The 27,588-nt window shown below is 41.3% G+C and overlaps 1 protein-coding gene across 4 annotated transcripts in view; it reads left to right on the top strand.

The window, feature by feature from the left end:
- Nucleotides 1-26,847, top strand: part of dnmbp (dynamin binding protein) — a 50,342-nt gene extending 23,495 nt beyond the window's left edge. Inside the window, exons 1-14 of one of the 4 annotated variants that reach the window (XM_085416476.1) lie at nt 7,652-9,570; nt 19,313-19,524; nt 19,754-19,853; nt 20,167-20,314; nt 21,700-21,717; nt 22,782-22,981; nt 23,160-23,290; nt 23,393-23,497; nt 23,679-23,807; nt 23,898-24,233; nt 24,452-24,643; nt 24,740-24,938; nt 25,025-25,686; nt 25,861-26,847. In XM_085416476.1, coding sequence (XP_085272602.1) covers nt 7,842-9,570; nt 19,313-19,524; nt 19,754-19,853; nt 20,167-20,314; nt 21,700-21,717; nt 22,782-22,981; nt 23,160-23,290; nt 23,393-23,497; nt 23,679-23,807; nt 23,898-24,233; nt 24,452-24,643; nt 24,740-24,938; nt 25,025-25,686; nt 25,861-26,046 — 4,347 coding nt within the window. In that variant the 5' untranslated portion in view covers nt 7,652-7,841 and the 3' untranslated portion in view covers nt 26,047-26,847. Of the gene's footprint in view, nt 1-7,651; nt 9,571-19,312; nt 19,525-19,753; nt 19,854-20,166; nt 20,315-21,699; nt 21,718-22,781; nt 22,982-23,159; nt 23,291-23,392; nt 23,498-23,678; nt 23,808-23,897; nt 24,234-24,451; nt 24,644-24,739; nt 24,939-25,024; nt 25,687-25,860 lie in introns of those variants that run through there. The other 3 variants (XM_085416472.1, XM_085416473.1, XM_085416474.1) reach the window with 3 other exon arrangements.
- Nucleotides 26,848-27,588: the final 741 nt, after the last annotated feature.

Genomic DNA, 27,588 nt, shown 5'->3' with positions numbered 1-27,588 from the left:
ATTAATTAGGTGACAGTCAACAAGAATCTAATATGCAAATATTCTGATTATCGATTTATCAATTAAATATTCATCATCTGGAGACAGAAGTTTGGATATTTGTAACTATATAACAGTGCATGTTACAATTGTTCAACTGCTATTCCCAGCAAATGTATATTTATTTAGTCTGAATGTGATATTTTAACAGAAAGTTAGAGATGCTTCTTCAAAGTGCACATCGGCATCTCCATGTAGATGTTTTCCACAAGTTTGACGGTTTGCTTACAGGATGAGTTGCATACACACAGAAACAATGCAGAACAAATCAAATCTGAGGAAAGTCTTGTTTTTAGTTGATGTCATAGCTGCTCTTGTTGCCCGTGGGTTACTTCACGGGATAATCCTCATTCGCCAAAGACAAAATGTAATATAAAAAGAATTTTAAAATGAGACATTGGTATTTACTAGATTTCCTCTTTGACCTGGGCCCTGTGCTTCGTACGTCGCTTACTACATCCAAGATCAAATGAAACATCCAAGATCAAATCATCGCGCTAACCGTGAGCGCGCTAATCCGGTTCCCCGAACACACCTGTTGTTGACGATTAGTATAGCTGGATGAAGTAATGTGAGATCACTGGGTGGCCCAACAGGGGCTACGCATCGATAGTAGAAACATTGATCGGCAACCCTTTGATTGGTCGGCGAAAATGTCGAAGGAGCGCGCTCGGTATTTTTCGGCAGCAGAGCAAGAACTCTTGAGTGAGGGATTTCAGGAGTTTCAGAGTTTAATTAAAACGCAAGGGAACACTGCAAAGGCTGCAAAAGCAAGGAGAGAGGGCTGGCAGGAAGTTGCTGACAAATCAAACTCGTAAGTAATTCAATAATAACAATAATAATGGAGTGGATTTATATAGCGCTTTTCAAGGCACCCAAAGCGCTTTACAATGCCACTATTCATTCACTCTCACATTCACACACTGGTGGAGGCAGCTACGGTTGTAGCCACAGCTGCCCTGGGGCAGACTGACAGAAGCCAGGCTGCCATATTGCGCCATCGGCCCCTCTGGCCAACACCAGTAGGCGGTAGGGTAGATTTATCATATCACACCATATTATCCAATATTATATTACATTATATTATATTGTTATATTATATCCCCTTTCACATTAGAGCCACAACAGGACCCACTAGAACATGGGGACAAGTAAAAGTGAAATATAAGAATATTCTACAGAATGGTAATATTTATCACTTATATTGCTTGTCGTCTCTTGGAAAGAGACCCTGGAATACTCTGTTTGTTTGTTCATAACAGCAACCAAGAAAAGGGCAGAGCAAAAAAAAAGACAGGTGGTGGTCCTGCACCCCCTCGTCAACAAGTTGGTTAAGTGAATAATACCCTCACGGGAAAATCGATATCTCTCTATGAGCACACTGTCGCGCTGAGCTAAAGGATCCTGTCTGTCCCGCAATATACGCTGAATTCTGAGGACTCTCCTTATCAATCTTGCACCTTCCGCAATGGGTTGCTCGCGTAAACGGACAGGACATGACTGCGACAGACTTCCCAAATCCACCTTCGCTTTTATAGCCATGGTCTCTCATCTTGATTACACGAAGTAATTTACAATTACTACTCTGAAATATGAATTACATCTGTAATAATCACATACATGTACTAGAATGTTAATAGTACATTTCCCTTTTTTAGGGAATGACCTGTATGTATCTGTGTGAAATCAATAAAAGGATCAAGTACTGCATTATCTTTGGTTACAGTGATGTTATTTATTTATGGTGAAACAGTGGTGGAATATCGCTGTTGCTTTCGTATAAATGAAGCGGACATACCTGCGTGGCCGCGATCTAATCCTGTTTACATAAAGTAAACCTGCTCCCCAGCAGGTTTACGCTTACGGCTCTGTTGCTATGACAGCAAGTCCCGGATGGGCTTCGGGGAACCGAACGATCCAGGATCACGCGAAATCGTCAACAATCTAATCCAGCTAACTCACTTAGCGAGGTACGAAGAACGGACCCCTGTTGTCCAAATCTCTGAGACACACACTTGTTTTCATATCTTAGTGAGGACATCTAATTGATATAACGCTTAAGCCCAACCTTAACACTTAGCCTAAACCTAACTACAACCTAACTGTAACCCTCACACTAAAAGCACATTTTGAGTCTCAAACTAGTGGGAACAGGCATTTTGTCCCCATAAGGGACCGTCGCTCCCCACAAGTGTAGTAGCATTCCAATCTTTGGTCCTCACAAAGATATCTAAACATGGTGCACACACACACACAGACACACACACACAGACACAAGACAAATATAAACATTTTAAGCCAAACATCCCTATTTACTGTCTGCAGTCATCAACGGAAGGGGAACTGTATATTTAAATTAAGGATTATCATAACTGTCTGTCTGTCTGTGGTGTGTATGTACATGTGGGGGGGGGGGTTGCTTTCCCTCCGTACAGTGCTAATGATAAAACTACAGCGAATGTGGCAGAACCACTGTGGAGCGCCTTTACAGTGAGGTTTTTATTGCTGTTCACAGTTTTTGTATCTCGTTTGCTGTCAGTGATTTCCTGCTTCAGCAGTAAATTATTTCCATAACTAAGTGTAAGAGTATCTTAAAAACGTAATTATTTGATTGGTAAATAACATGAAATTAAATGATCTTCGTCCAGAGTTGTAGATAAAATAAACCAGCAGTTGATAGATCACTGTCATTCAGAGCTATTGGGCTTTCATTGCTTGCTGCCGTCCGGGCGCACTGTGCTGTCTTTGGTAGCCCAACATTTTTTCACATAGATATGAATTGCATTCCTGCACATAGTGAAAGGGTTAGCAGTGCCACATAAGTGGCTTTCGTACTCACTCCAAGTTTCTCCCTCTGGACCTTTTCCCCTGTTTCCCCCCTCCATCGTCGCTTCCTTTCCAAGATGAGTAAAGATCCCGGGGGAACTGAATGGGATTTGGGGAATTTTGTAATAGCATAAAGTGGAGACGGAGCATGGCCCACTCTAGAGTGGGAACCAAAGTGTGGTTGTGGCGAGCTGTGACATGGCCCGTGGCACAGCTCTCCTCACTGTTTGGACTCAGAAAGCAACGGCACACAGAATGGCAGGTGAGACTGAATTCTGTGGGGATGTAAGAGATGTGGTTATTAGATATTTACCAGTCTGTGTTGTATTGACTGAGTAATTTATTTTGGTTTGGACGTAAGCTGCACAACCAAAGTTACGGTCCCTGTGGGTTATAGCAGTATAGAAGTTGAAGGTTTAGTGCTACTCTGAAAATATTAAAAATATTCACTTATAACAAAATATTACGTTATAAAATATTTTTCCTATCATAGCTACCACTTCTCAAGTTTTATATGGCTATTAAGGTAAATCCTGCATCATTGTAATAAATGATTTTGAGGTATTTTCCCAGCAGATAATGTCTTTAAACTTCTATATGATAAGGAGTTATATTATGCCAATATTTATCTACATCAGATAATTATGTCTGATATTATTTATGCCCTGAAACCATCTAGCAATGGGCTAAAATGTCCCATTTTTAGCATTTATACCCTTATAACTCTTATGAAGCATTGTATGATTTTAATTTCATGACAGAAGAGTAATTTATATCCACAAAGCTTGATTTTATTATATATATATATGATGCACTGTGCAAGTCTTGAGCCACCCCCTCATTTCTTTATCATTTGCTTCTGTTGAACCAGCCTTGATTTTTGCTAAAATGATTTGGAGCAATATTTCTCTAGGATCTTTGGAGGTCATTCAAATTTTTCCGTGGACATTGAAAATGAGGGAAAAGGCAGCCAATCTAGTCCTTGCACCTGACCATTTTCAGAGGATTTTATTGCAGATAAATCACTTCATAATGACCTAAAGATCATTCAAACATAAACAAGACACCTAAGGAACCAGTGTTTCTAGACATAAATTCGACCTTTAGGCACTTTGTACTAGCAGCCTGTTGCAAAAACACAGAATTTTCTTTAGTGGAATTTCGAGTCAAATTTATGTGTAGTTTTCACTTTATTGCGTCACTACACATCCAAGTGCTTTACACAGGGATAGGAAGAGGAACACAAAGAGACATTTATAACATCTAAAATATATATCCTTGCTTGTCAAGCATGCGATGCATGCCTAAACAATCATGATAGAAATATAACAATACTTAGAAGTGGAAAACCACTATAAACTTGGTAAAAGCAAAACAACTGTAAAACTATGGGAGGAACCAATCCTCAGCTGCTTTACTGTCCACCATAAATGAGTAATCTTTAGATAACATGCTGGCATTGGAACAGCCTATTAGAGAAAGACAAACTGTCTACAGATGAATAGTATCTGAAAGCCACGTACTTAAGAAATATAAAGATGGATGACTTTTATCGATAGAATTGTACAAACTCAGATTTTTTTGTCTTATATGCTTGTTTACATGCATGTTTCTGTAAATTGAATCACGTATTTTTTCCACGTTCCCAGTAAAATAAAAAGAAATAAGAGATGTCTTTTTTTCCCAGGACCTTTTCACAGTAGTGCATTTTGATGTCACCATCTGAGAATGGATTAAAATGACATTTTTATAGTAGCGAAGCTAAAAAAAAGGACACTTAAAAAATCTGATCCCTATTTATCTTCTGTTTGTATAAACAGCACTGTTTATTACTTTTTTCATAGTGAGTAAGTATATCACTTTGTCAACAGTACAAGCAGACCAGATAACTGTAGTATGGGCATGTACTCGTTTAATTAATTAATACACTTTAAAATAGTTTTTTAGTCTTCATTAAGAAGCCTTAAATCCAATCACTCATAATGATTATATTTTATCAATCACTCTCCTGTGCTTTTGAATTCTTGGTCTTGGTGTTTGCTACTAAAACAATCAGCCTCAGGGCAGGAACAGGATCTGGTGGCTACAGGTTCCATTAAGGGTCATACAGCCACATATTTTCTGTTTCCTTACAACACTGCAGGAATTCTTTCACCCTCCATTCACAGCAATAAATCAGATATTCAGTCTCCTTTTTCCTTTGGTATTTGCTGAAGAGGAAAACAGTGTTTGACATGATAATCAAAGCATTGCAAAGAAAAGCTTTTAGTCTACAGTGTAGGTACAACATTACATTTGTCTTTGTTATTCCCATTTAATGCTTGGATAAAGGTGTGCACATATCAGGAATTCTTTCAGGATCTTTGTAGCAAAAAAACTCGTTTGTCATCCTGATGCTATGTGTCTGTATAGACACACGCGCCACTTAGGAATGAATGCTTTTACAGGGTGTGTTTATAAGTGTGACGTCAAAAAGACAATAGAAGCTTATTGTGACAAGGCAGGGAGTAACTTCAACACTGCTCCGCCTTTTATTTACTTTCCTGAGGCCACTTCAAACCCATAAACAGGGATAATATTTTTGAACACATGCTACATTAATCAGGGTTTATTAATAAGTTTTAAATGCTAAACACGTCCCTTTTGGGGTGAAATGTTAAACGATATTCCTCCCACTGAAAATGCTACATCCAGATGAACAGCATCAATGTTTTGGGAACAGCGTGTTATAAAAAGAGGAGAAAAATGCATTTAAGTATTGTTTGTATGGCTCAAACCTATAGCTGATGATGCATGTCACAATATGGCTTATTGAGGTTCATCATATAATCTCGATATGATTTCTTTCATGTGCAGTTAGTATGAGTTTGTGGATATTGTAGGACAAAAATGTTTTATGTGATACGACTGTGCCAAAAGCTAATGTTTTGATCTTTTTGTCCAACTAGTACCATATGTTCTATATGCTATAGTAATTATGTGACAAAGCCTGTTTAAAAAAGCCTTTAAAAAGTGCTTGGTGGCAGTAAACAGTGCTCCCTTTCTTACAGACAAGTGCAGGGTTTTCTTTTCTCTTTAAGCTCTTTGACCTTGAGTACCTTTTAATTAAAACGCCTCCCTTCAACTTTCACGACACCACAGCCCGATCCTGATCTGTTTGTCACGGTTTGCAGTATCCGTGTCAGATTCAGGTTTCCCTCAGTTGGCCCACTATGAGAAAGTAGAAAGGCTTAATATATGACCTTATTTCTGGATGTTGCTTTTGCAAGAAATCTAATTATTAATCAAGTCCCGCACATGCACGTAAGCGGACACAGCCACAGAGAGGAATGCTGTATTTGACATTCCTGCAGCCAAGCACACAAACACAGTTTCGGTCGTGTTCTGCTATTGAAAGCTGAGATGTTGAAAACTGATAATTAAACAAGTCTGATGTAAGAAAAGAACAATGTCTAAGTAGGATTTCTATACTCAGTCCTACCTTGTGAAACTGAGGATTGACGGATGAGTTGCTAAATCATGGATATTAAATACTTACAGTAATCAAGACTAAAAACAGCTGTATTTTGTAATGTATTCACAGACTCTGAAGTCTGTTTTAGCTGCATCTGTGCTTGTGTTTCATTTTGACTTTTCTTCTCTGAATTTAACATTCGTAAAGCCTTTTATTGAGACATAAGCTCTGGTTTTATAAACTAGCCTGGTTTTATTTGCCCTGTAATTCCTAAACTAGGTATTCAGTGAACCAACCAATTATGTTTTAGATTAAAACTAGTTCATGTCTATGTTTCCGTGTGTATCACATAAACATTTAAACATTTTAGTTTAAGCAGGTCCCTTTAAACCTGTCCCTTTGGAACTGATGGAGATTAAGGGAGGCGATCTTATACTCCCGCTTTATGAATAGCCCAGTTTTTTTCTCACACTCAAAGGATCGTGTCTCTTCTGAGAGTGGGGACAGTCTCCAACAATAGTTCATTGTACTCACCAGCAGCTACGTTTTCACTAGCTGCTCTGGCTTGATCAGGCTGCATATGCTTTCAAAGACGTTCCCTCTCCACACTCGGTGAATAAATACAGATACTTTACTTGTTTGCTGCTTCACACTCATCTTTTAATCATTTATACATTTAAAAGCGAAATTCTTTCCAACGACATCACGTGGCAGTCTTTGTGCCTTAGTGGTTGCACTTTCATGATATGCAGGGGCAAAGTCAAACTGTAAGGATGAAGTTAGTTCAAGGTTAACTCATTCACTGCCATTGACGTCTATAGCCGTCAATGGCAGTGAATGAGTCAATGGGTTTAACTCATTCACTGCCAATGGCTGGCAGTGAATGAGTTAAAGATAACACCAGAAAGTTACAATAGCAATACTAAAGCTGGTTGTACACGCAGCCGAAAGTGAGTTAGGTCAGTGATGTGGTGGGAATTGCACTGAAGCCCACCGGAAAGAACAAAAACAAAGAAAACAGGATACAAGAAAAGACAGGATTGTTCATGCGATGGGTGGGGTGGGGGGGTGGGGGGGTGGGGGCATGCAAAGGCAGACTGTGAAGTTTGTCCTCATCTACCTTCAAAGAAAATCTCCAGACAGGCTGTTTTCCTGCAAACACAGCTACTAACCAGTTTAAACAATGGGAGGAGCTGTTGGGCTAAGCTTCCACTCATGTGACTCTACTGAATCATTAACCCAAGGAGGCCACTCCTTCCCTTCCATGATTCGCTGAGGTGGCTACGGGGAGGACTGTTTCAGTTGCGCTGAGGGTTGGGGAGGTGCTTTGGCCAGGCAGTCCTGCGGAGGCAGTGGAGAGGAGGCAGAAAGAACAAGTGGAGAGTTACAGACAATATGTCAGGCAGGTGGAGTCTCCCACAGCGCTTTGTTATGGAATGCAGGACTTTGGAAATAGATTTTAAGCCACGTTGAGCAAGAAACTGTATCAGCTCCAGGCAGGCTGATTTAAACAGCAGGAGGCATGAAGAGCCCCGCAGTTTATGGCAACCCAGTCATGTTTGGTCCAGTGGATTGGAATCATCCAGGTGGTGCTCCAATGAGGAGAGGAAAAAGCGTGGAGGAGCTGGGGGACGCTGACTTGGCAAAAGAGAGGGAAAGGACTGCCCATCTGCAACATTTACAACAACTGCAGCTACAGCAGCAACAGGTTGGATATCCAGGGTATGGAGTCGTTCCTCCTGGCACTCCTCAGGGACCAGTCTTATTAGCGCATCCCGGTGACCCACTTCCAGCTCCACCTATGCCAGTACATGGTGGCCCAATGGTGCCAGCTGGCCCAATGGTGCCCGTTGGCCCAATGGTACCCGTTGGCCCGATACAGCCTCCTATGCATGTACCACCTCCGTGGCAAGTGCAGTACCAAGCCCAAGTTACACAGGGCAACGTCATCCACCAACAGAGCTGGGAGTATGAAGACCGTCATAGGGCAGCTTTCATGGATACAAGGCCTCAAGGCCAGGACGTTTACTTTCACCCTCGTTCAGAAGATGGTCACCTAAACTTGAGGATATCAGAATGGAAAGGCAAACATTGTTTTTATCAGGGTCCTGAAGATTACAGCCACCAGGGCTACAACAGAGTGCCACAAGAACAAGGAACTCATGATTTCAGAACTCAAGAAGGTTATAGTACACTGGACAAGGACAGAAGGAGAGATGGCAGGGTAAGAGAAAGTGACTCTGAACGTTATGACCATCGTAGTCACAGTGACATGGAGGAGTATGAGTACAATGACAAATACAGGCACAGGGATTATTATGAAAGGAAATACAATGAGCGTTACGAAGACAAGGAAAAGAAATACTATGAAAGCCGGAAACACCGTAGACATGATCTCAGAGAGCATGAAAGTTACAACAGTGAGCTTGAAGACTACCATGATCATAAAAACACTTATTCACACAGAGACAATTACAGGGACCGTGAATACTACAGTGACCCTGACAGGGATTATTATGACTCGAAAGACAGGCATCGCTCCAGAGACGAGGACTCTCACCATCGTCGAGATGAGGACCGCTACTATGATGAGCGAAAACAGAAGGACTATCACTACGATCGGCGTGCCGACCATCACTATGACCGCAGAGAAGATAACAGGGACGCTCACCGAAGAGCTGACGAACGGTACACCAGTAGAGGAAGACACCAGTATGACTCTGAAGTTGATGGACGCTGGAATTATAAAGAGAGGGACCGGTATTACAGATACAAGGACGCAGGAGATGACTGGAGAGATGATCAGTACGACCACAGACAGAACTACAAAACAAGGGAACACCTTGACCTGAGGGCTGCGGGCCACTATGACCACTACGACCGTGAGGATGATGGCCGATACTCTAAGGAAGAGTATCGAGACAAGTATCGAGACCGATACCGAGATTTGCGTTCACTGTCTATAGATTCACAATATGAGGAATACCCTACAAAAGATCGCAAGACTGAGGAGTGGGTTGAGCAGCAGAACCAAACATTGGCCCTCGGTGAAATACAACCATTTGAGGATCCTGTTGTGCACAGTGATGAGCAGGAGAAGGGATATGAGTCAAGCGGGGGGAGCGCAAGTTCAAAAATGGGCCGGAAGCCTGTTTATGTGGGCTCACTGGATCGTAACAGCATCTACAGGAAGACTGCTCCAAGCTCACTGCAACAGTCCCAGTATGCCACCACCAGGAAAAAAAAGCAAGGTAAACAAAAAGATACTGTCACATGAAAGAAGGTGCTTCCCATATTTGCACAAGTCAGGTCACTTGATCAGTTGTAATTCTGGTGAACATCACTCTATAGGCCATGAAGGCCTCAGTCACAGTTATTGTGGGTAAAACAGGCTTAAGAGGTTGACAGTCCTCACTTGTCATTTGTGACCTCTAGAGGTGCTTTTCTAATCAATGTTGGGGGGCCTCAGAGTGCTGACTAGTCACACTCACCTCCTACCTCATTTAAGAGTGAGTGCTGAAAGTGGTGTGTGTGTCTCAGTATCACCTATCTCAGATGAAAGTGAGCTGTCATGTTTTTGTAGTCATAAGAAACTGCAGAACGGGTTTTGTAGGTTCTTTACTTGGCTCTTGTTGGCTCTCCTCATTTGTGTTTCCTGTTTGTGTTCATGCTCTCCACTCACTGATGGTGTGCACACGTAACTCGTCTGCTCAGTTCTTGCATGACTGAAAGGTCAAGATTTTGTCGACTTAATTGTTTTAATGAGCCTGGCTTACAGTTAATTCCCCACTTAAAAAGGTTGTTGCCTAAAGTGGCTCTGATTCTGACAGAATTTGTTCTGTTTTGTACAAAAATCTTTTCTAAATTTATACATATACAGTTTTGGGCAGAAGTTCACCTACACTTATCGTTCTTTTAATATTATTTTTGAACTGTTCTTTTTCCAAGGTGGTAATGGTGGTAATGACTAAAAGACAAGAAATTAAATTACATTTAAAGCCAGGAAGTCAACCAATTTAAATGAACTTCCATTTCTGCTAAGTTAACTTAACCAAAAATTAGTCGAGGTATGTGTGTATATATATGAGCCATATATATGAGCCTGTATGTATATCTTTGAAAAACAGTTAATTAAATTAACAGTAATTAATATTGAAAAGCCTAAATTTACCATGACATTCTCATGACTCTATGTAAACTTCCTACCATAATTTTACATTTGAGCCAAATGCAACAAAAAACAAAATCACTCAAAAATTGTTTTTGAGTGAACAATAGAGCAGCTTTTATAACTGGATAGTATTTGTAAATGGTCACGATACCTGAGTTTTAGTAAAAGAAGGAAAACAATATCAATCATTAAAAACAATATTGGCATTTCAAGAACCTCATTTTGGGGTTATAAAGAAGGGTTAACCCCCTTAAAATTAATTCTCTTACATGTATAAAATTCAGTACCTGAATGAATGAAAGATGAATCTTTGCATTAAAAGTATTGACTCTAAAAACTCATAGTATACATTAGTTAATGGGAATGGTCACGTACATTTTTAATGACTAAAAGACAAGAATTCAACACACAAATTTCTTTGGCTACTTTGTTACTAAGTTATTAATATTAAGTTCCAAAAACTACATAAAACTTGGATGTGTGGGATTCTTTTGTGGGGGTATTTCATGGTAAATGTAAGTGAGGGAGAGCACTACTTTGACTCACTTTGTTTTGTCTGAGATGAAGCAGGTGGCACCCCATGACCCCTCCCCCAGTCACCTAGAAACACTCACACTCAGACACACAGAGTCCACATCAGCCCCCACCGCACATTTCGGCAGTCCAAGTATTAATCCCTAGCGTCAGCATGGTGAGTGGATGGCGGGGGTCTGTCTGGTGCCAGGCAGTGGCCGGCACTGCCCTGACTCCTTCTCTGCAGGACTAGACTGATACTCTGAGTTCATGCGTGCATGTGTGTGCGTGCATGTGTGCTAGAAAGACCCTGGAGGCTTATTAAAGAAATAATTGCATTTTTGAAAACACACACGCGCACCACTTGCCTCAGCAGTGTCATCCGTTAATCTTGTTACACTGTTTCAGCCCTGTCAGGGGTTTGTCCTGAGTAAAGCATTTGATTGAAGGGCTAAAAACATTAGTCCATCTCCTTTACTGGGCTTACGCTGTGACATTGAGGTGTTGGTTAAGGCTTTTTGAGATGAACCTTACACATAGACAAGAGCTTCTATTCTTTGTAGTCCAGCATTATTAAACAGCTTCCTAAAAAAACAAAAAAAACAACCCTATTGAGTTGAACTATAAAAATTACAAAATGAAAAATTAGCTTGTTTTTTTTTTGTCCGTGATTGCTTCTGTTACAGGCTTCCTTACTTTAAATAGGAGGGTAAAACAACTGGCAAAATTATTCTTGAAGGAAGACATATCTTAACAGTTGAGCCAATTTAATGCACAAACGAGCCTAATGAAGCAATTAAATTGTAGTGGTGGCTTTATGATCCCATTTTTGAACTTCTAACAAATATAATCTGCTGTATACGCAGTTTTTTATTGCCTGTGTGTGAGTAATGTGTCGTCATCCATCTATGATCTGGCAACATATGCTGTGTTGTCCACTGTAATCCTTGAACAGTCTCTGCTATTGGTGGGCAGTGGGGAGGGAGCTCGGGTAGGGGAGCAAGGAGTTAAGACAGGAAATCTCACATCGTCTGACAGCTATGCTGTAAAGACGTCTTATCTCAATGCTGGCAAGCAAAAAAAAAAAGTCAGTCGGCAAAAAATTAAGTCAGCTTACTCAAGTGTGCATGAGTCACCAGTAACCACGCTCGTATGGTGTGTCCATTTTTATACTTGGTCCATCCTGGCGTCTTAAAGATTTTGTTTTTGAATTATGTCATCGGGCTTTCTTAAACCATTTGATAATCATGCTAGTTTCATCTAGATTTTGTGATAGTTTAGCTTTTCCATCTCATCTGAAGCCATTTTTCATTTACATAGCTTTTTATCCACTACTATGAAAATGCTAAGCGATGTATTATTTAAGGTGTTTTATTTCGAATTTTAAATGTACCAACTTTTCCAAAGAGTTTGAAAGATTGATGGTGCCACAGCAACTACAGCATTCAGATCTCTACGTGCTTTATTTTGGTGTTAGATGACACTGCTGGTACCTGCATGAATCAAGACGGATGTTATCTGTTTATTTGACGTCACACTGTAGGAAAAGATGCAGCATATTCGTTTTTGACCTGGTGGACTTCCCACTTTTAGGACTAGTTGTCCTCCTGACAAGTACAAGTTTATTCATCAGGCTTATATAGTTGTCAGTCTTCACGTAGATGCAAATTCCAGATATTTAATTCATTCACCAAAGACATTACTTAAATATTTTATGTTGCAACATTGGCTGTATTTTCAAGACTTCGTCTGTGGCATTATGTCTTAATGTTTTTGGTTGAATGTGTGCATATGTGTTGGAGTTGTGGAGGGCACTTCTTGTAATTTTGAACAAACAGCCATTTGGACTCAAGGATGGTAGTCCGAGGTCAAGTTTATTGTGATGCAACATAATGAAAAATGTCATTCATATGAGTACAATCTCTCTTTTTGGACTCAAGAATGAAGCTTTTTGAATCTGGCCATCTTCATGATATATATCATGAGTTTTGTCAGACTTGGACATTAATCTGGATGTTAACCTGTTAACCGCACAGCAAGAAGGTCCTGAGTTCAATTCCATCATCAGGCCGGGGTCTTTCTGTGTGGAGTGTGCATGTTTTATGATAGCTGGGATAGGCTCCCGGGACCCTGAAAAGGAGAAGCGGATGGATGGAGCTCAAAACTATTATGACTACCTGAAGCGTACAAGCTTAGCTGCTCTTTAGGAAGCATGAAGATTACTATCTGCAGCGTTTAGACATTCATTGCAAGTGTACAACATATTTTTCTTTAGCTGTGGGAAAACCGACGATGCCCCAAGCAAGGTCTTTGTTATTACATGTCTAAAAATTAGCAAAGGGATAAACCCACAGGTTTCGTCATCCCAAACTCTGAAAACCGTTCTCACACTCTGATCACACTGCATTTATTTTCCCATGAAGAGCACTAGTTCTTGGGCCATAGCTCTCAAAGTATACATGAGTGTGAAAATATAGCATAATGGTTTTTTTTTAAATGCATTTGCATGCATGAGCAGGTGACTGTGAAGCCCAAAAAGACTCATTGTCTTCTTCCTTTCAGTAAGGCTGAAGACTGTACTGCATTTGTGGTTGAATAGATCCCCACTTAATGCTTTTACTTCCTGCACATTTGCAAAACTCAAGTTCTCTTGAAGTAATTGCATATTGTTCCTTACAAAAATCAGGGGAGCTGAGAAACGTAAAAGAAACGAGGGATCAGACTCTTGGCCCTATTTGGTATACATTGTACCAGCTTTTTTTTTATTTCAGTATGTTAATTAAACTGTAGCCTCATGTTGTTTAATTACCCCATGAGCTAGAGAAATGCTGTAGCTGTTCGTACACTTGGTCCTTTTTGTTAACAAGTTGGGTTATATCACTCGGCGTCCAAGAACGAGCAATAAGGACAGAATTAAATCCCGTATCAGCACACGGCCTGCTTTTCTTATATGAGATTTGAAGCCAGCCGTGGTAGACAGGTTGCTGTGAGAGTTTTCCAGGAGCAGGAATGTGACCCTTCTGACATTTGAACCTAAAAAAGATAAACAGGATGGTATGTCACTGAGTAAACTCCTTTTTTTCCTCTCCATTTTTAACTGACCTTCTACCTGGGACAACAGCTGGTCATACGCAACGTGTGAAAATCTAGCATATTGGCTTTTCTTGTGCATTTGCATGCATGAGCAGGTCGTTGTTTTGAATAGTTGCACAACTCGGACTAATAAAGAAAACCCTAATCTTTTTCAGTAAGCTGTGTGCTGACTCAATGAAGGTCTGAGAAAAATTGAAGTTGACACAAACCGGTGTCACCTCTTTTTTTTTATTGCATCCAGTAATCACAAGTCAAGGCTTGTGAAGTTTAAAAGCTGTTGCAAGTGTTGGCATTTTATAGTGAGCTTGTGCTCAAGCAGCTGCATGTCCCATCACACACTCGCAGACTTGCCCGTGTGAGCATTCGAGTAAAAAAGCACTGCCGCCTTTTTAAAACTTTGTTTGATATGAGGAAGGGGGGGAGCCCCTGCTATTCTTGTTGCTATGGCAACCGTGCACTGCGTGGTGAACTTTGAAGCACAGCACACAGCACTGATTGTGTCTGACCTTAGAGCGGCCTGTGCAGGGCAAACTTTCGACTTTGCACAGCTATTAGTGCAGCAGAGAGCGAGACGAGTGTTCTTGGCTGTGTTTGTGAAACAAAGTCACACATCATAAACGCACAGAAGTTCTTAAAAGGAAAGAATTTCGTTGACTTTTATATAATCTATAAAATCCTCAAAGGGTAAAAACCAACCAAACATATACTTAAATGCAAGTTTAATAGAAAGATGATTTAGAGAGTAGATGCTTAATCTCAGCTTCCTAATTTTGATAAAATTCAGGCTGGCACAGGAGGACCCCAGAAAGATGTCAGCACATTGGGAAACGTGAACTAGATTAATCTCGGGAGTGGACTACACTTCCAGAAACTGGACTTCTCCCAATCTCTTTCACAACTGGTGCTGTAGCCACATGTGAGCTCATGTGGTGCAGTAAATCAAAAGTGTTTTTCCATCAAGAAAGCTGTGTGAAGAATCCAAGAAGTGGCATGGATTTTTTATTATTTATACAGCACATTTTATTACATTAAGGACACCTCATGTGCCTTACATGAGGTGAAATACATTTAGAATCACATATTTAGCGGAGATGCTTCTGTCTGCACTGTATTTGGGATCAAGAGGAAGTAATATATGAGAAGGAATTTGATTTTCCTCTATCAAAACAGCGTATTTGACATAAATTATTATTATTATTATTATTATTATTTTATTTTTATTTTTTTACCTGTATTTATATAGCGCTTTACTAGTCCCTAAGGACCCCAAAGCGCTTTACATATCCAGTCATCCACCCATTCATACACACATTCCCACATATAGACTTAAATAGCATCAGTACATTCAATAGAGAAATCAGCTTTTGCATTCGGCGTATAAGGTTGAGCATGACACAGTGACAGATGATTTTAGCCAAGATAGATCTGTGCTCACACAGCAGCTCATAGCAAACCTTTCCAAATCTGCACAACATAATGATCCCAAGCAGATTATATATTAATAGAGCCAAAATAAAAGTATACTTACAGCCATTCTGCGGCAAACAGTTAGTTTTCTAGGATAACACTGATGCACACTGTATGCAGCATGGATTTAGGTCAGAATTTAGTTAATGCAGGACACCTGAACAACAAGCAGGCACAGTCCAGCTCCGGGTTTTACCGTCCTCCCTGGTGTGTGCATGCTTGTGTGTAACGATGGTGGGCTCCCATCCTTTCTCATGGTAATTGGAGCTCTGGAATGGACCTGCACGTCCTCCACAAGCCTCGGGAGCTGGACTTCAGATTGACAATGGTCTATCTTAGAATGGGTAGCATTGTTTGAAGCGCTATGCGTGAAGGGGCGTGTGCTTGTTTTTGGAGCGGTTTTGGAGGAAGTTGCACACAGCAGGTGGGTGAAGCCTCAACATCTTGTCTTCTCTCCCCTTTTTTTCCCCTTGGTAAAAACACCTTGCTTTGGAGAGACATAGGGAATATGTAAAGCTTTGATAAAGGGCTGTGAAATTAAATCTATTTCTTTTATGCATTTAATATTTAGCCTACTTGGGAATTTTCTCCAGTCAAATCTGTTTTTTGTGCATCCATAACCCAGGAATTCTGACAGAGTTGCTGTTTGTTCGTTCTGTCTGATATCTGAACTCATGGTGGCCCGTTCTAATGTATCAGCTGTGACTGTATCGCTCACATATCAAGTATGTGTGAGTCACCCCGGATGACAGAAGGTTGACAGCGAAGTTTAGCAAGAGCTGTGTCTGTCTTACATCACTTGATAGTGCTGCTGATTGACGTATACTCCCTGCTGAGGATTTGTGCTTTTATCTATAAGCTCAGTACTGAATGTGATTCATAAGGCGGAGGTTTGTCACTGAATTTCCATGAAAGTTTACTCAGTAAATCCCAGAACCATCCCAGCATGAAACTGAAGGAAAACTTTTTATTCTCAACCCTTCTCTCCACCTGTTCCAATTTCACCTGTTGAAGCCTGTTGATCACAAATAGTGACACCATGCCTTTGTGAGCCCTGACTGTGGAAATAGACATTTAGTATCAGGATGTCATGGATTATTTATCATTTGTTGTCCTCAAAAGAAGCCCTGACCGGTTCTTGTCATGTTTTTACAGTCGTCTTTCTGTATATAGGACTTCTTTTTTATTAAAGGTGCAGAAATATGGCAGTTTTTGCTCCAAAATCAGCAGATTCTGAAGTATTTCTATAGGACATTTAGTAAAAAAGATTTATTTTTAATTATGTCCCATATTAGTTATCCTGGATAGGGCTTTAATAGGAAGTCTTTGTTTGTTTTTAATGTAACTGGGTCAGTGTTTGAATGTAATTCACAGAAACCCCCCTCCCAGTCTCCTAAACTTTAGCAGGCACTGTGTATTTTAAATGTTTACTGGTTAGCAATCAATGGTGTTTAAAATGAACAAAATTAGACCTTTTTATATTAAAAAGAACTAGTTTACAGAACTCATCTGGCTTCAGATCATTGAGAAAGCTCATTACTTATAACATTTACTGTTTGTGCTGAGGGATCGGCCTGATTATTGGCAGTAGTCACAGGTGTCTCATTCCATACAGAGATATGGAATTATTGTTGTAAGGGTGTTTCCTGTTGGCTGAGTTTACTGCTAAGTGACTTGTTCTCGACCTGTTTCTGGGCTCGTATTCGCAGCCATTAAAGCAGGCCTACAATAAACCCTCTTTGCATTATTTTACACAACAAAGAAAAATAAAATTCCACACAAGTGGGTCAAAATCCGGTCTGGCGGCCTCGCGAGTCAGAAGCGTACGGAAAAACATGTGAAGTGGAGCATGCGCCATCGCCGCGTTTGTGTGAGCGGGATCAAATGTGGGAATGAGCCGATTGCTTCCAATTAAAGCGGGAGCCTTTTGTTTTTCCTCTCCCGACTGTGTCACCGTGTGACTTTCAAAAACTAATTGGTGAACTACTTTCTCGTGGGTGGGGAGACACATGGGTGTGAGTGGTGAGAAAAGCTCCTTTGAGTTGAGCTTTAGCCCCGTCACGTGAGGAGAGTGAGGAGGAGGGCGAGGAATGCGCACACAAACACACACTGCAGTTACAAAGTGTGGATTCATCCAGTTTTTGTTGGGCTTTTTTGTTTGTTTTTTTAAAAGGTTTTCTAGAGTCTTTAAATTCGTCTTCAACACTCCTTTAACATGAAGCTAGTTTAGATATTCTAGTCCCGTTAGGGATGTGACGCAAGGCTGTGACTTTGTTGTGGTCTGAATGTGTGTTTGTGTGGCGTACTGCTGCACTGGGGAACATGAGGGTAAGCAGAGTTAACTTCATTAGCCTCCGACAGCATCTGTCAGTGGAGGCAGGGTGACGTCACCCCGTCGGTCGGTCCAACACGCCACACGCTGGATCTACTCAGTGTTTCCTCTTCTTGAGCCAATACTTAGAGGGGAGAGTAAAACTAAAGTCCCAGCAGGGTCAACGGATAGTACAGAAGAGAGAGAAACAGTGAGATTTTGGTAAATGGTAAATGGCCTGTATTTATATAGCACTTTACTAGTCCCTAAGGACCCCAAAGCGCTTTACACAACCAGTCATCCACCCATTCACACACGCATTCACACACTGGTGATGGCAAGCTACATTGTAGCCACAGCCACCCTGGGGCGCACTGACAGAGGCGAGGCTGCCGGACACTGGCGCCACCGGGCCCTCTGACCACCACCAGTAGGCAACGGGTGAAGTGTCTTGCCCAAGGACACAACGACCGAGACTGTCCAAGCCGGGGCTCGAACCGGCAACCTTCCAATTACAAGGCGAACTCCCAACTCTTGAGCCACGATCGCCACGATTTTATGAGTTATGGTTCAATTAAAACCAAAAAGATGGAACAAATAAATCTTTATGTGCATTTGCACTAATGTAAACATCTAATATGTAATATATGCCTTAATTTGATGCTGTTTAATCGTTTTATTTGCCACACTGCAAATAGGAATATTTGCATCCCTTACTGTTCTAATATCAGATGATACATTAATGGCTAAATTGTTTAAATGCATAATGAATAATTTCGGTGGTCATACACTAACACTTTTTTTTCTCTAAGTGGACCTTGGACTTGCAGCGTCGTTTATTTTTTGCTTTGTGGTATTGAAGGATTTGCATGTGTGTTCCACCTGCAGTGGGTTCAGCGTACATGTGTGACACAGATGGATCCCGTTCTCATCACCCACCAGTTCTGTTATCTTTTCATCCTCTCTTCCCCTCTCTAACTGTCTCATCTTTAAAGTCCATAGAGCCTGTGTGTCTGTAGTTGCTGTTGCAAGCTATTGTCCTGCACACAAAAGGCCCGAGTCCACTCCAGTTTTATGTCCATTCATAAAAAGCAGTGGCGCGTAAACAAGGCTTTCCCTCCAGTTCAGGGCTCCCGAAGAGATCAGGCCTCCGTGAGCGATAGCGGAGACATTGATCAAAAGCTAGGCAACGAAGAGCAGCGGGCAGACCGGGTGGCTGGGCAAGAGCGTGTTTGGTTACAAATGAGAGGAGACGTGGGATGGGAAACTTCTTCTCTTGACTCTGCTTACTGTCACCTTGGCGAGAGCAGCAAGTGATAAACTAGAGAGGAAATTCACCTCTTAACAAAAAACTGCAAGAACTAGATTTTAAACAGTTATTCTGACAAAAATGTAAAACACTGATGTAAAATGTTCGAACGCTTTCCTGTTTTTGCAGAGATGACGCTTTTGCCGTCTGAACCTAAAACTCTGGAGTCCGCCCCCGTCTCCGCGACGCCCAGTGCCAGCACGGGGTCTGAGGATCCAGAGACCAGGATGCTAGAAAAGAGGTCAAAGGTCATCGAGGAGCTGCTGCAGACAGAGATGGACTACATCAAAGATCTTCAAATGTGTGTCGAGGAGATCATTGAGCCTCTGCAGCAGAAGCAGGTAAAAGGATGATAAACATTGTGTTTCCAGCCACGTTAGGACAAAAAGGGAGTTTAGCAAATACAAGATAAAGCAGCTGTGTGTGGGACAGTTGGTGCAGAAGCATTGGAAAATTTGACAAATGGATAAATACATACAGGAATAATGGCATATAGCTGATATGTGGCGCCATATTCAATTAAAAAAACAATAATTTTTGCTTATTTTAACACGTTCTGTCTTCCCAAAGGTGAAGAATGTGGATTACGAGGGGCTCTTTGGCAACATCAGCTCAGTGATTGACCTGTCACAGCGGCTGTTGAATTCACTGCACGAGACTGACTCCATAGGTAAACAGCCTGATATTTAAGAAAAGCAATACTTCTTTTCCATGTTATGCTTTGTACTTTTCTGCTTTAGTTCATCCAAATCTGTCACCTAGTTGAATTTTACTGACCGAATGAGCCTCTGAATACACTTAAAAATCAATCTGCCATCAAGGAGGTCATCTGTGAATGTGCGCGTGCGATTTTTAAGAAGAATTATGTTTTTTACAGGAAATCTTTGTGTATTTAATTTTTTTTCTTTTAATGAATGGACCTCTTCCTGCACACTTTGCTTTTTATAATGAACACGTTGCATTTCTGTACCATTCCCTCTCAGGTAAGGTATTCCTGGACTTCAAGGTAGAATTGGAGGAGGTTTACAAGCTCTACTGCCAAAATCACGATGATGCCATCTCTTTGCTGGAGACCTACGAGAAAGATGACAGCATCCAACACCACGTGTTGGAGTGTCTAAAGAGACTGAGGTGAGTCTCTCACACACACACACACACACACACACACACACACACACACACACACACACACACACACACACAAAGCACCCTTTAAAGGTTTGCTCTTTAAGTTGAGATTTCAGCCATGTTTGCATGGGAGTGACTGAAAACATGCATGCTGTGTGAGCATGAAAACACAAAGGCAAGAGTGGGTTCAGTGGAACATTAACAGAGTGTTTGCCGAGCGAGTTCAAAAGGTGGAAAAATGATTAAAACATTTTCATAATGTCACTGGGTCATCGTACTTGGATTTAAATGAGTTTTATAGCTGAAAAGCTGAAGAAGAATACTAAATATACTATGTAATGAATTTTTGTATAGTGTACGTTGAGATTTTCCTGTTACTTCATAGCTTGTGGAAGCGATTTCTGAACTTTGAACTGCAGCGTGTAGGCGAGTTATGGAAGTGAAGTTCATTTTCTGGTACATCTGCAAACTAAACAGCTGTTTAATCAGTGAAGACGAGAGAGACGTCTCGTTTTTAGTCACTGCTGAAGGGAGTGTGCTCTGTATGTCTGTAGACTTGAGTTATGTGAAGCAGTTCAGAAATGTGTCCTACCTGGTCTCACCTGTCCAGTTTCAGCATAAGTGACTCAGATACTTGAGTTTACACTGGCGCGTTTCTGTTATGTGTGGTTATCGCTCTAAAGTTAAAGATAAACACGGGTTGTGTTAGGCCGGAAGATGTTAAAGGGGGGGAAAGGAGGCTGTGTTTAGAAAACAAAAGGAAAGAGGACATTGTACAGCTCAACTATGCTCGCTGCTAATTCCTTGTTGACAACAGGTTGCTAGTGTCCGTTTTTGGTAGCCTCCTCATGGTGTTAGCACTCTTTTTAAATATGTTGCAACATACAAGGCTTTGAAAAGGTCACGTGTGCTGGCCCGTTCCAGAAACTGCCAGTGGTTGTTGATTGCGCTGAAGTTTTACTGCCAGCCTGGGCATCCGTCCAGGTTTCAAAGAGAATCCACCAAACAAAACCATAACAACGGCGGGTGGAGCTGGCTTCAAAGTCTCATTCGTTTCGATTCGCCCTTTAGTTTTTAGTCAGATCGTAAGACAAAGTCAAAGAGAGCTTTATTGTCGTCTCAACCCCGTGGAAGTGAACAGAGACGAAACTATGGACGGTCCAGGGCCCATAGTGGGATTAAAAAGACATTATGCTTAAATGCCAGGATTTACAAATATAAGCTACAATATACCAAATATATGTATAATATGTATAGACCAGTATCCAAAATACAAAAGTGAACTCTATGGTTTAAGATTTTAACATTCCTGAAAGTTCAGGCTCAAGCTCACGGTGTAAACCTTGTTCCTGTCATTTCTCTATTTCTTCCCATTTATCCTTCAACAGGGCCATTTATCTCGAGTGGTAAGTCTCCATAACGAGTATTGTCATGATTTCCAGCATGAGAATCATTTTGACAGCATGACTGTCGCTAACTAACCTATTAAAAGTGATCCGTGTTTGTGCATGTGTGTGTTTTACAACGTGCGATGGCTAAAAAATGAGTGTGGAGGACTTTAAAACCATCTCTCCTTTTTAATTATTTCCATTTTCCTTTTCTGGATTTAGCTGGAAAATGGAAAATATTGCGTTGTTTGTGTTTTGCATGCGCATGTGTTTTGTTTACTGTTGCTATGCAGACAAATGTTTATTTCAGTGTCTTTTTTAATCCTCTTCTTTCCTGGTGGTTGGATGAAAGAGTTCGATTAAAAAATGAACTAATTGTGGAAGCTTGGCTCCACTACTGAAGACTTTGGGTTATTATCTCAAAATTTCAACTCCTATGCAAATTTCTGAGAAAATAACAAAATAACTTAAAAAAGTGAATTATTAGGTTGAAATTTTGAGATAACTTGAAATTTTAGGCTCTACCTGGTTAAAAAAAAGTATTTTCAGTGGTGGAAATAAACTTCTATGCTCATCTAATGCCATCTCCTGGACTAAAATTGCAGCATAATCTTATATTTTTTGACAAAACACTTGAAGTATATTTATGGCCTGCTGGTCTGGACAGAATCAGGCTGTAATCAGTGTCATAAACTTGTGAAATTTGGTGAACCTCACCTATAAATTAAAGCTGATATTCAGAAAAATGTAGTTCCAGCTGAAAACAACCAAATTAAATGGTTATATTGTTTTCGCTGTCTTATTTCATTCATTCATGTTTACTTGTGTCAAACATTAGTCCTGTAGATTGCATTAAAGCTAAGTAATTTTTTTCCTCTGCCTCCCCTGCTATGATACCTGCCATCATCAGAGTCTATGTATATGTGGTGATGGTTCCACGTCATTGGATAGTGCTATCCACATGATCGCCATCATACTGAGACATGTACATGGGAGGAAGCTGTGGCTTATGTGCTGAAGTGTAACATGTTCTCATTTTCCTCTTACCCAAATGCTGCTTGTTGTCTCTGCCCTCCTTTCAGGGGTAAAACGAATTACATCAACCTGGGCTCATTCTTGATTAAGCCGGTGCAGCGAGTGATGCGTTACCCGCTGCTGCTGACGGAGTTGCTCGGGGCCACCCCGGAGAGTCACCATGACCGGGCCCAGCTCACTAAGGCCGTGCAGGCCGTCAAGGACATCAATGTAAACATCAACGAGTACAAGCGCCGAAAAGATCTCGGTAAAGCATCCGGGTGTTAATTAAAATCCACATTTTGCCCTCGCGTATTTCCAGCAAGCTCAAAATGTAGTGACAGGTGTCAGTTTGTTTTGTCTGTGCTTGAGTTGTGCTTGTCGGGTTCTTAAATATGCGGTCAGGGCTGGTTTGACGGCTCAAGTTTTCCCTCTGCTGTCCACAGTGGTGAAGTACAGGAAAGGGGACGAAGACACGTTCATCGACAAGATCTCCAAGCTGAGCATGCACTCGATTATCAAGAAGTCGAACCGCGTCAGCAGCCACCTGAAGCAACTCACAGGAATTTCACCGCAGGTATATTTCCCGCCATCGGTGGAAGTGTTTGGAGAGAATGTTGCAGATGAAAGCGCGCTTGTCTGAAAAATGCTTGATCTGATGTTCTGTGTTTTTCCCCAGATTAAAGATGAAGCGTTTGATGAAGCTGAAAAAAGGTTCAGGCTGCAAGAGAGACTGATCAAGTCTTTCATCAGAGATATTTCCCTGTACCTGCAGCATATCAGGGTAGGAGTTCATTATCTTAATAGTAACTGAAGCTTTTATTTATTTTGGCAGTCTTTAAAATGATTGGTAGTGCATAGTGTTTGACATATTACCTAAGACATTTTGATAGTAAAATTCAACTCCTGCATATCTTTTCTTTTCATATACTGTATAATAACTGTGAAAATGCACCTGTCATCAGGAATCAGCATCTGTGAAGGTCCTGGCAGCCATCAGTTTCTGTGACATCTACACGGAGCGCAGTGTGCTGGATCCCGACCGATTTCAGAGAGCTCACCGCTACATCAGCGACAAAAAGTTTACAGAATTTGTAAGTGCTCTTCTTCTCCTTACCGTTACTTACACTGTGAAAGCACAACCTCTGATGATCCCTTATCTGCCCGCATCATCTGTCGAGCAGAAGGAGCGCACAGAGGCCTTAGTCATCAACCCGCTCACCCAGCTCCTCCTCATGTTTGCCGGGCCCCACAAACTCATCCAGAAGCGCTTCGATAAGCTGCTGGACTACGACAACTGCAAGGAGCGCGCCGATCGCTTTAAAGACAGACGCACCCAGGAAGAGCTGCAGGTGACACGCAATACTTACGAAGCGCTCAACGCCCAACTTCTGGACGAGCTACCGAAGTTCCACGGCGTGGCAGAAGAGCTTTTTACAGGCTGCGTGAGGGCTTTCGCTCAAGCCCAGAAGGACTTCATGAAGACGACGCTGGGAGAGCTGAAGCCACTCCTACAGGTTGTGAGTGTTTGTTTATGACAGTGTGGGAGGAGCATAAATCTGACTTTTTCTTAATAAAAATACGTTTGGGTATCTTTAATGTAAAAATACTGTTTAAAAGATTTAGATGTAGGTGGCTGTGGCTCAGGACTATGATCAGGCCGTCTAAATGCAGTGTGAGTGTGTAATTATATATATTTTTTTTAACTCTGATTTTTTTTCTTTACCTTTATGTCCAGTTTTCTAACAAAGTTGGCACGGGGAGCAACCTGATTTCACAGTTTCAAGAAGAGCACAGTCAAGTCCTCCAGCTTCTTCAGAGCTTTAGCTTCTGCCCAGAGAACCTGCCTCCGGCCTCCGCCGCCACAAAAAAGCCCTTTGAGAAGAAAACTCTGGAGAAGCAGACTTCTAAAAAGCAAGTCCAGGGACCTGTGAGTAGAATTGTGATGACATTTCATTTCTTATTCAAACAAAACAACAAAGGAGTTTTGCCAATGATCTAAACGAATGTCTTTGGCATCCTTTAGCCCAGCCACGTCCCGCAGACAGACGAGCACCGTGCAGAACTTCTGGTGCGCTTTGGCCCTGAGAAACTTTACCAGGCAGATAGGAATTTTAATGCTGCGCAGGATCTGGATGTCTCTATACAAGAGGGAGACCTTGTGGGTGTAATCAAACAGCAAGACCCCATGGGAAGCCAGAACCGCTGGCTAATTGATAATGGAGGTAGTGTTTATTTTTTGTCTACTTTAATTGATATACTCTTCAGCCAAATGTTGCAGCAATATAATCTTGATATTCTTGTTTTCCAGTCGGCACGGGTTTCGTATACAGCTCCTTCCTCAAACCCTACAATCCTCGAAGGAGCCATTCAGACGTCTCCATCGAGAGCCAGTCGTCCAATGAGTCGGGCTACGGTGGCTCCTCCCCTGTTTTCTCCCGCCAGAACAGCAACAGCACGCTGACCTTTAACCAGGAAACAGCCACTGTCAGCTTTACGCAATCCCAGAGCCATTCATCCCCACAGCCGTCGCGGGACTCTGCCTCATCTCGTAGGAGTCACCAGAAAGACGTACCGCACCCCGACTCTGCCAGTCAGAGCAACTCCATGAACTCTTCACCCCGAAACCCCTCAAAGCGCAAGGAGTTTTCAGATCAAACGCACCGAAATACCTCCAGTCACAGAGACGTAGAGCCTTCTTACCGGCACTCGGGCAGTCACAGAGACTCGTACGACACGAGTTACGGAAGTTCAAGCGGACACAAGGAGATGTCGGACCTCTCTGAGACAGACTCTTATTCTTCGCAACGTGACAATCACTCGCAGCAGTATGGACACACAGACAAAAGCTACAGTTCATATCAGTGGAGAAACGGAGACAGCAGCAATCAGAAGAAACCTGTTTATTCCAGAGAGGAGTACATCGAGCCAGAGCCAGAACCAGAACAGGAGAGTGAAGTGGACGGACATCAGGTAAGATTTTATTTGCTCAAATATCTCTATAAATGGATTTATGATGCCAAAAGAGTCAACTTCATTCAGGCGTTACTGGATGTGTAAATAAGCAAATATTCCAGTTGTATTGGAAAGATCTGCTCCCCCTAGTGACCAAAAACACTAAAGACATCTCTGACGTGTTCATTTCAGATCTACTATGCCCTCTACTCCTTCACCGCCCGTTGCGCCAATGAACTGAGCATCTCAGCCAATGAGCAACTGCGAATTCTCGACTTCAAGGACATGAACGGCAACAGCGAATGGTGGCTGGGGGAGGCGGGCGGTCGGCGAGGATATGTGCCTTCCAACTATATACGCAAATCTGAATATACATGAACAAATGTTGCGGGGGAGAAATGAGACTGAACTTTAAGAGGCATTAAGAAGGTTTAACTCTGTGAGCAAAGACAGAACAAAGAGACAAGAAAGTGAAGTGTTGTCTGAGCAGTGCTGCAAACCGCCCCTGAAAGTCTATGTTTATAGACTTTTTCTTTTTTTATTATTATTATTATTATTTTTACTTGCTGAGAAACTGCACGCTCCCCAAGCCCCACTTAGTTTCCTGTGGGGGGAAAAAACCTGTGAATTGGAACAAACTTGCCATATTTCTTTTTTGGGGTTTCAGTTAAGAGAACAGTCTTTAGGATCAGCTCATTGGGAGATTGCAATGAAACTGTGAATGTTTTTGGTTCAGACTGACTCTTAAAGCATTGAGTGGTATGTGGACAGACTGACCTGACACTGTGTTAACTCCTTTTTTTCTTTTTTTTCCTGCATGTGGTTTGTTCCACCACTGTAGTGGTAACTATGAGATGAATTTATAACATTCAGTTGAATAATCAGTGTTTGAGGCAAAGTTTGAAGTGTCTGCAGAGCCATCGGCAGGATTTTGGGGTGTTGGACTGAAATCAACATTCGTCATATAGTTTACAAGCACTCCTTTTAACTTTTGGGTGAATTGACTCCCTGTAAACTGGTTCTTTAAGAGAACAGGGAGAGGGAGACTTGCAGTCTGATTGGACCCTTCTCTAAATGCTTCCCATGTATTTTATAGGATATATGATGCTGTATATTGAGATGGTATTGTACCCACTGTAAAGTGATCACTGAATAAAAAACAAACTAGCTGAAAAAACTGTTGACAGTGTTTGTTGGGTTTTTTTTCTGCTCAGCTTAGGCATAGTGGGGTTAGTAAACAGTGGAGTTACAGTGTTGTAATCTGTGCTACGTTCCCACAGGCACACGAACACAACACACACAAAAACAGCACAGTTCAAAAATGTTTTTTTTATCCTTATAAAGCTATGGATGAGTCAAAATGAGTAAAATTCAGATCATCTCAAACTTTTTGACTAAACTAAATGAACTAATAATAAGAATAACTTTGATTTACCTCTTGGGATCAGTAATGTGTCTGACTTGGCTCATCTGCTAAATTAGTAAAGTTTAAGTTTAATAAAGTTTAATAAAATTGAAAAAACTAATGTAGAATTTGCAGTTGCAGGAGGAGGCTTCCATAGCATCTGAACTAGCTATTCTGAACTCTGTAAAACTTAAAGGACTGGTTTCCTTCTACTTCTGATAACTAAAATCAACAGAGATTTATATAAAGCAACAGTGACATGACATAAAATACAACTCTGGGGCCAGGATGAACCCCCATCAATCGGGTTTTGAACAGGAAATATGACATTTGAACTTGTCACTGTGTTGCATCAAGCAGAATGATTTATAAGAAAGAAAGAGAATGGATGGATTTCACTAACTTGTGCTCTGTGTTTATGAACGTAGGACACCAATTGTAGGATTCTTGAAAACATGCTTTGCTACTGCTGTTTCTTTTTAAATTCACACAAAAAATCTTGACATGTGGCAAAT

The sequence above is a fragment of the Rhamphochromis longiceps genome, linkage group LG8, assembly GCF_057381845.1.
Source record: "Rhamphochromis longiceps isolate RC_006_pf linkage group LG8, R_longiceps_female_GT1.1, whole genome shotgun sequence".
Taxonomy (NCBI): domain Eukaryota; kingdom Metazoa; phylum Chordata; class Actinopteri; order Cichliformes; family Cichlidae; genus Rhamphochromis; species Rhamphochromis longiceps.
Note: the sequence above shows the minus strand (reverse complement) of the source record. Positions and strands in the feature narration are given on the sequence as shown.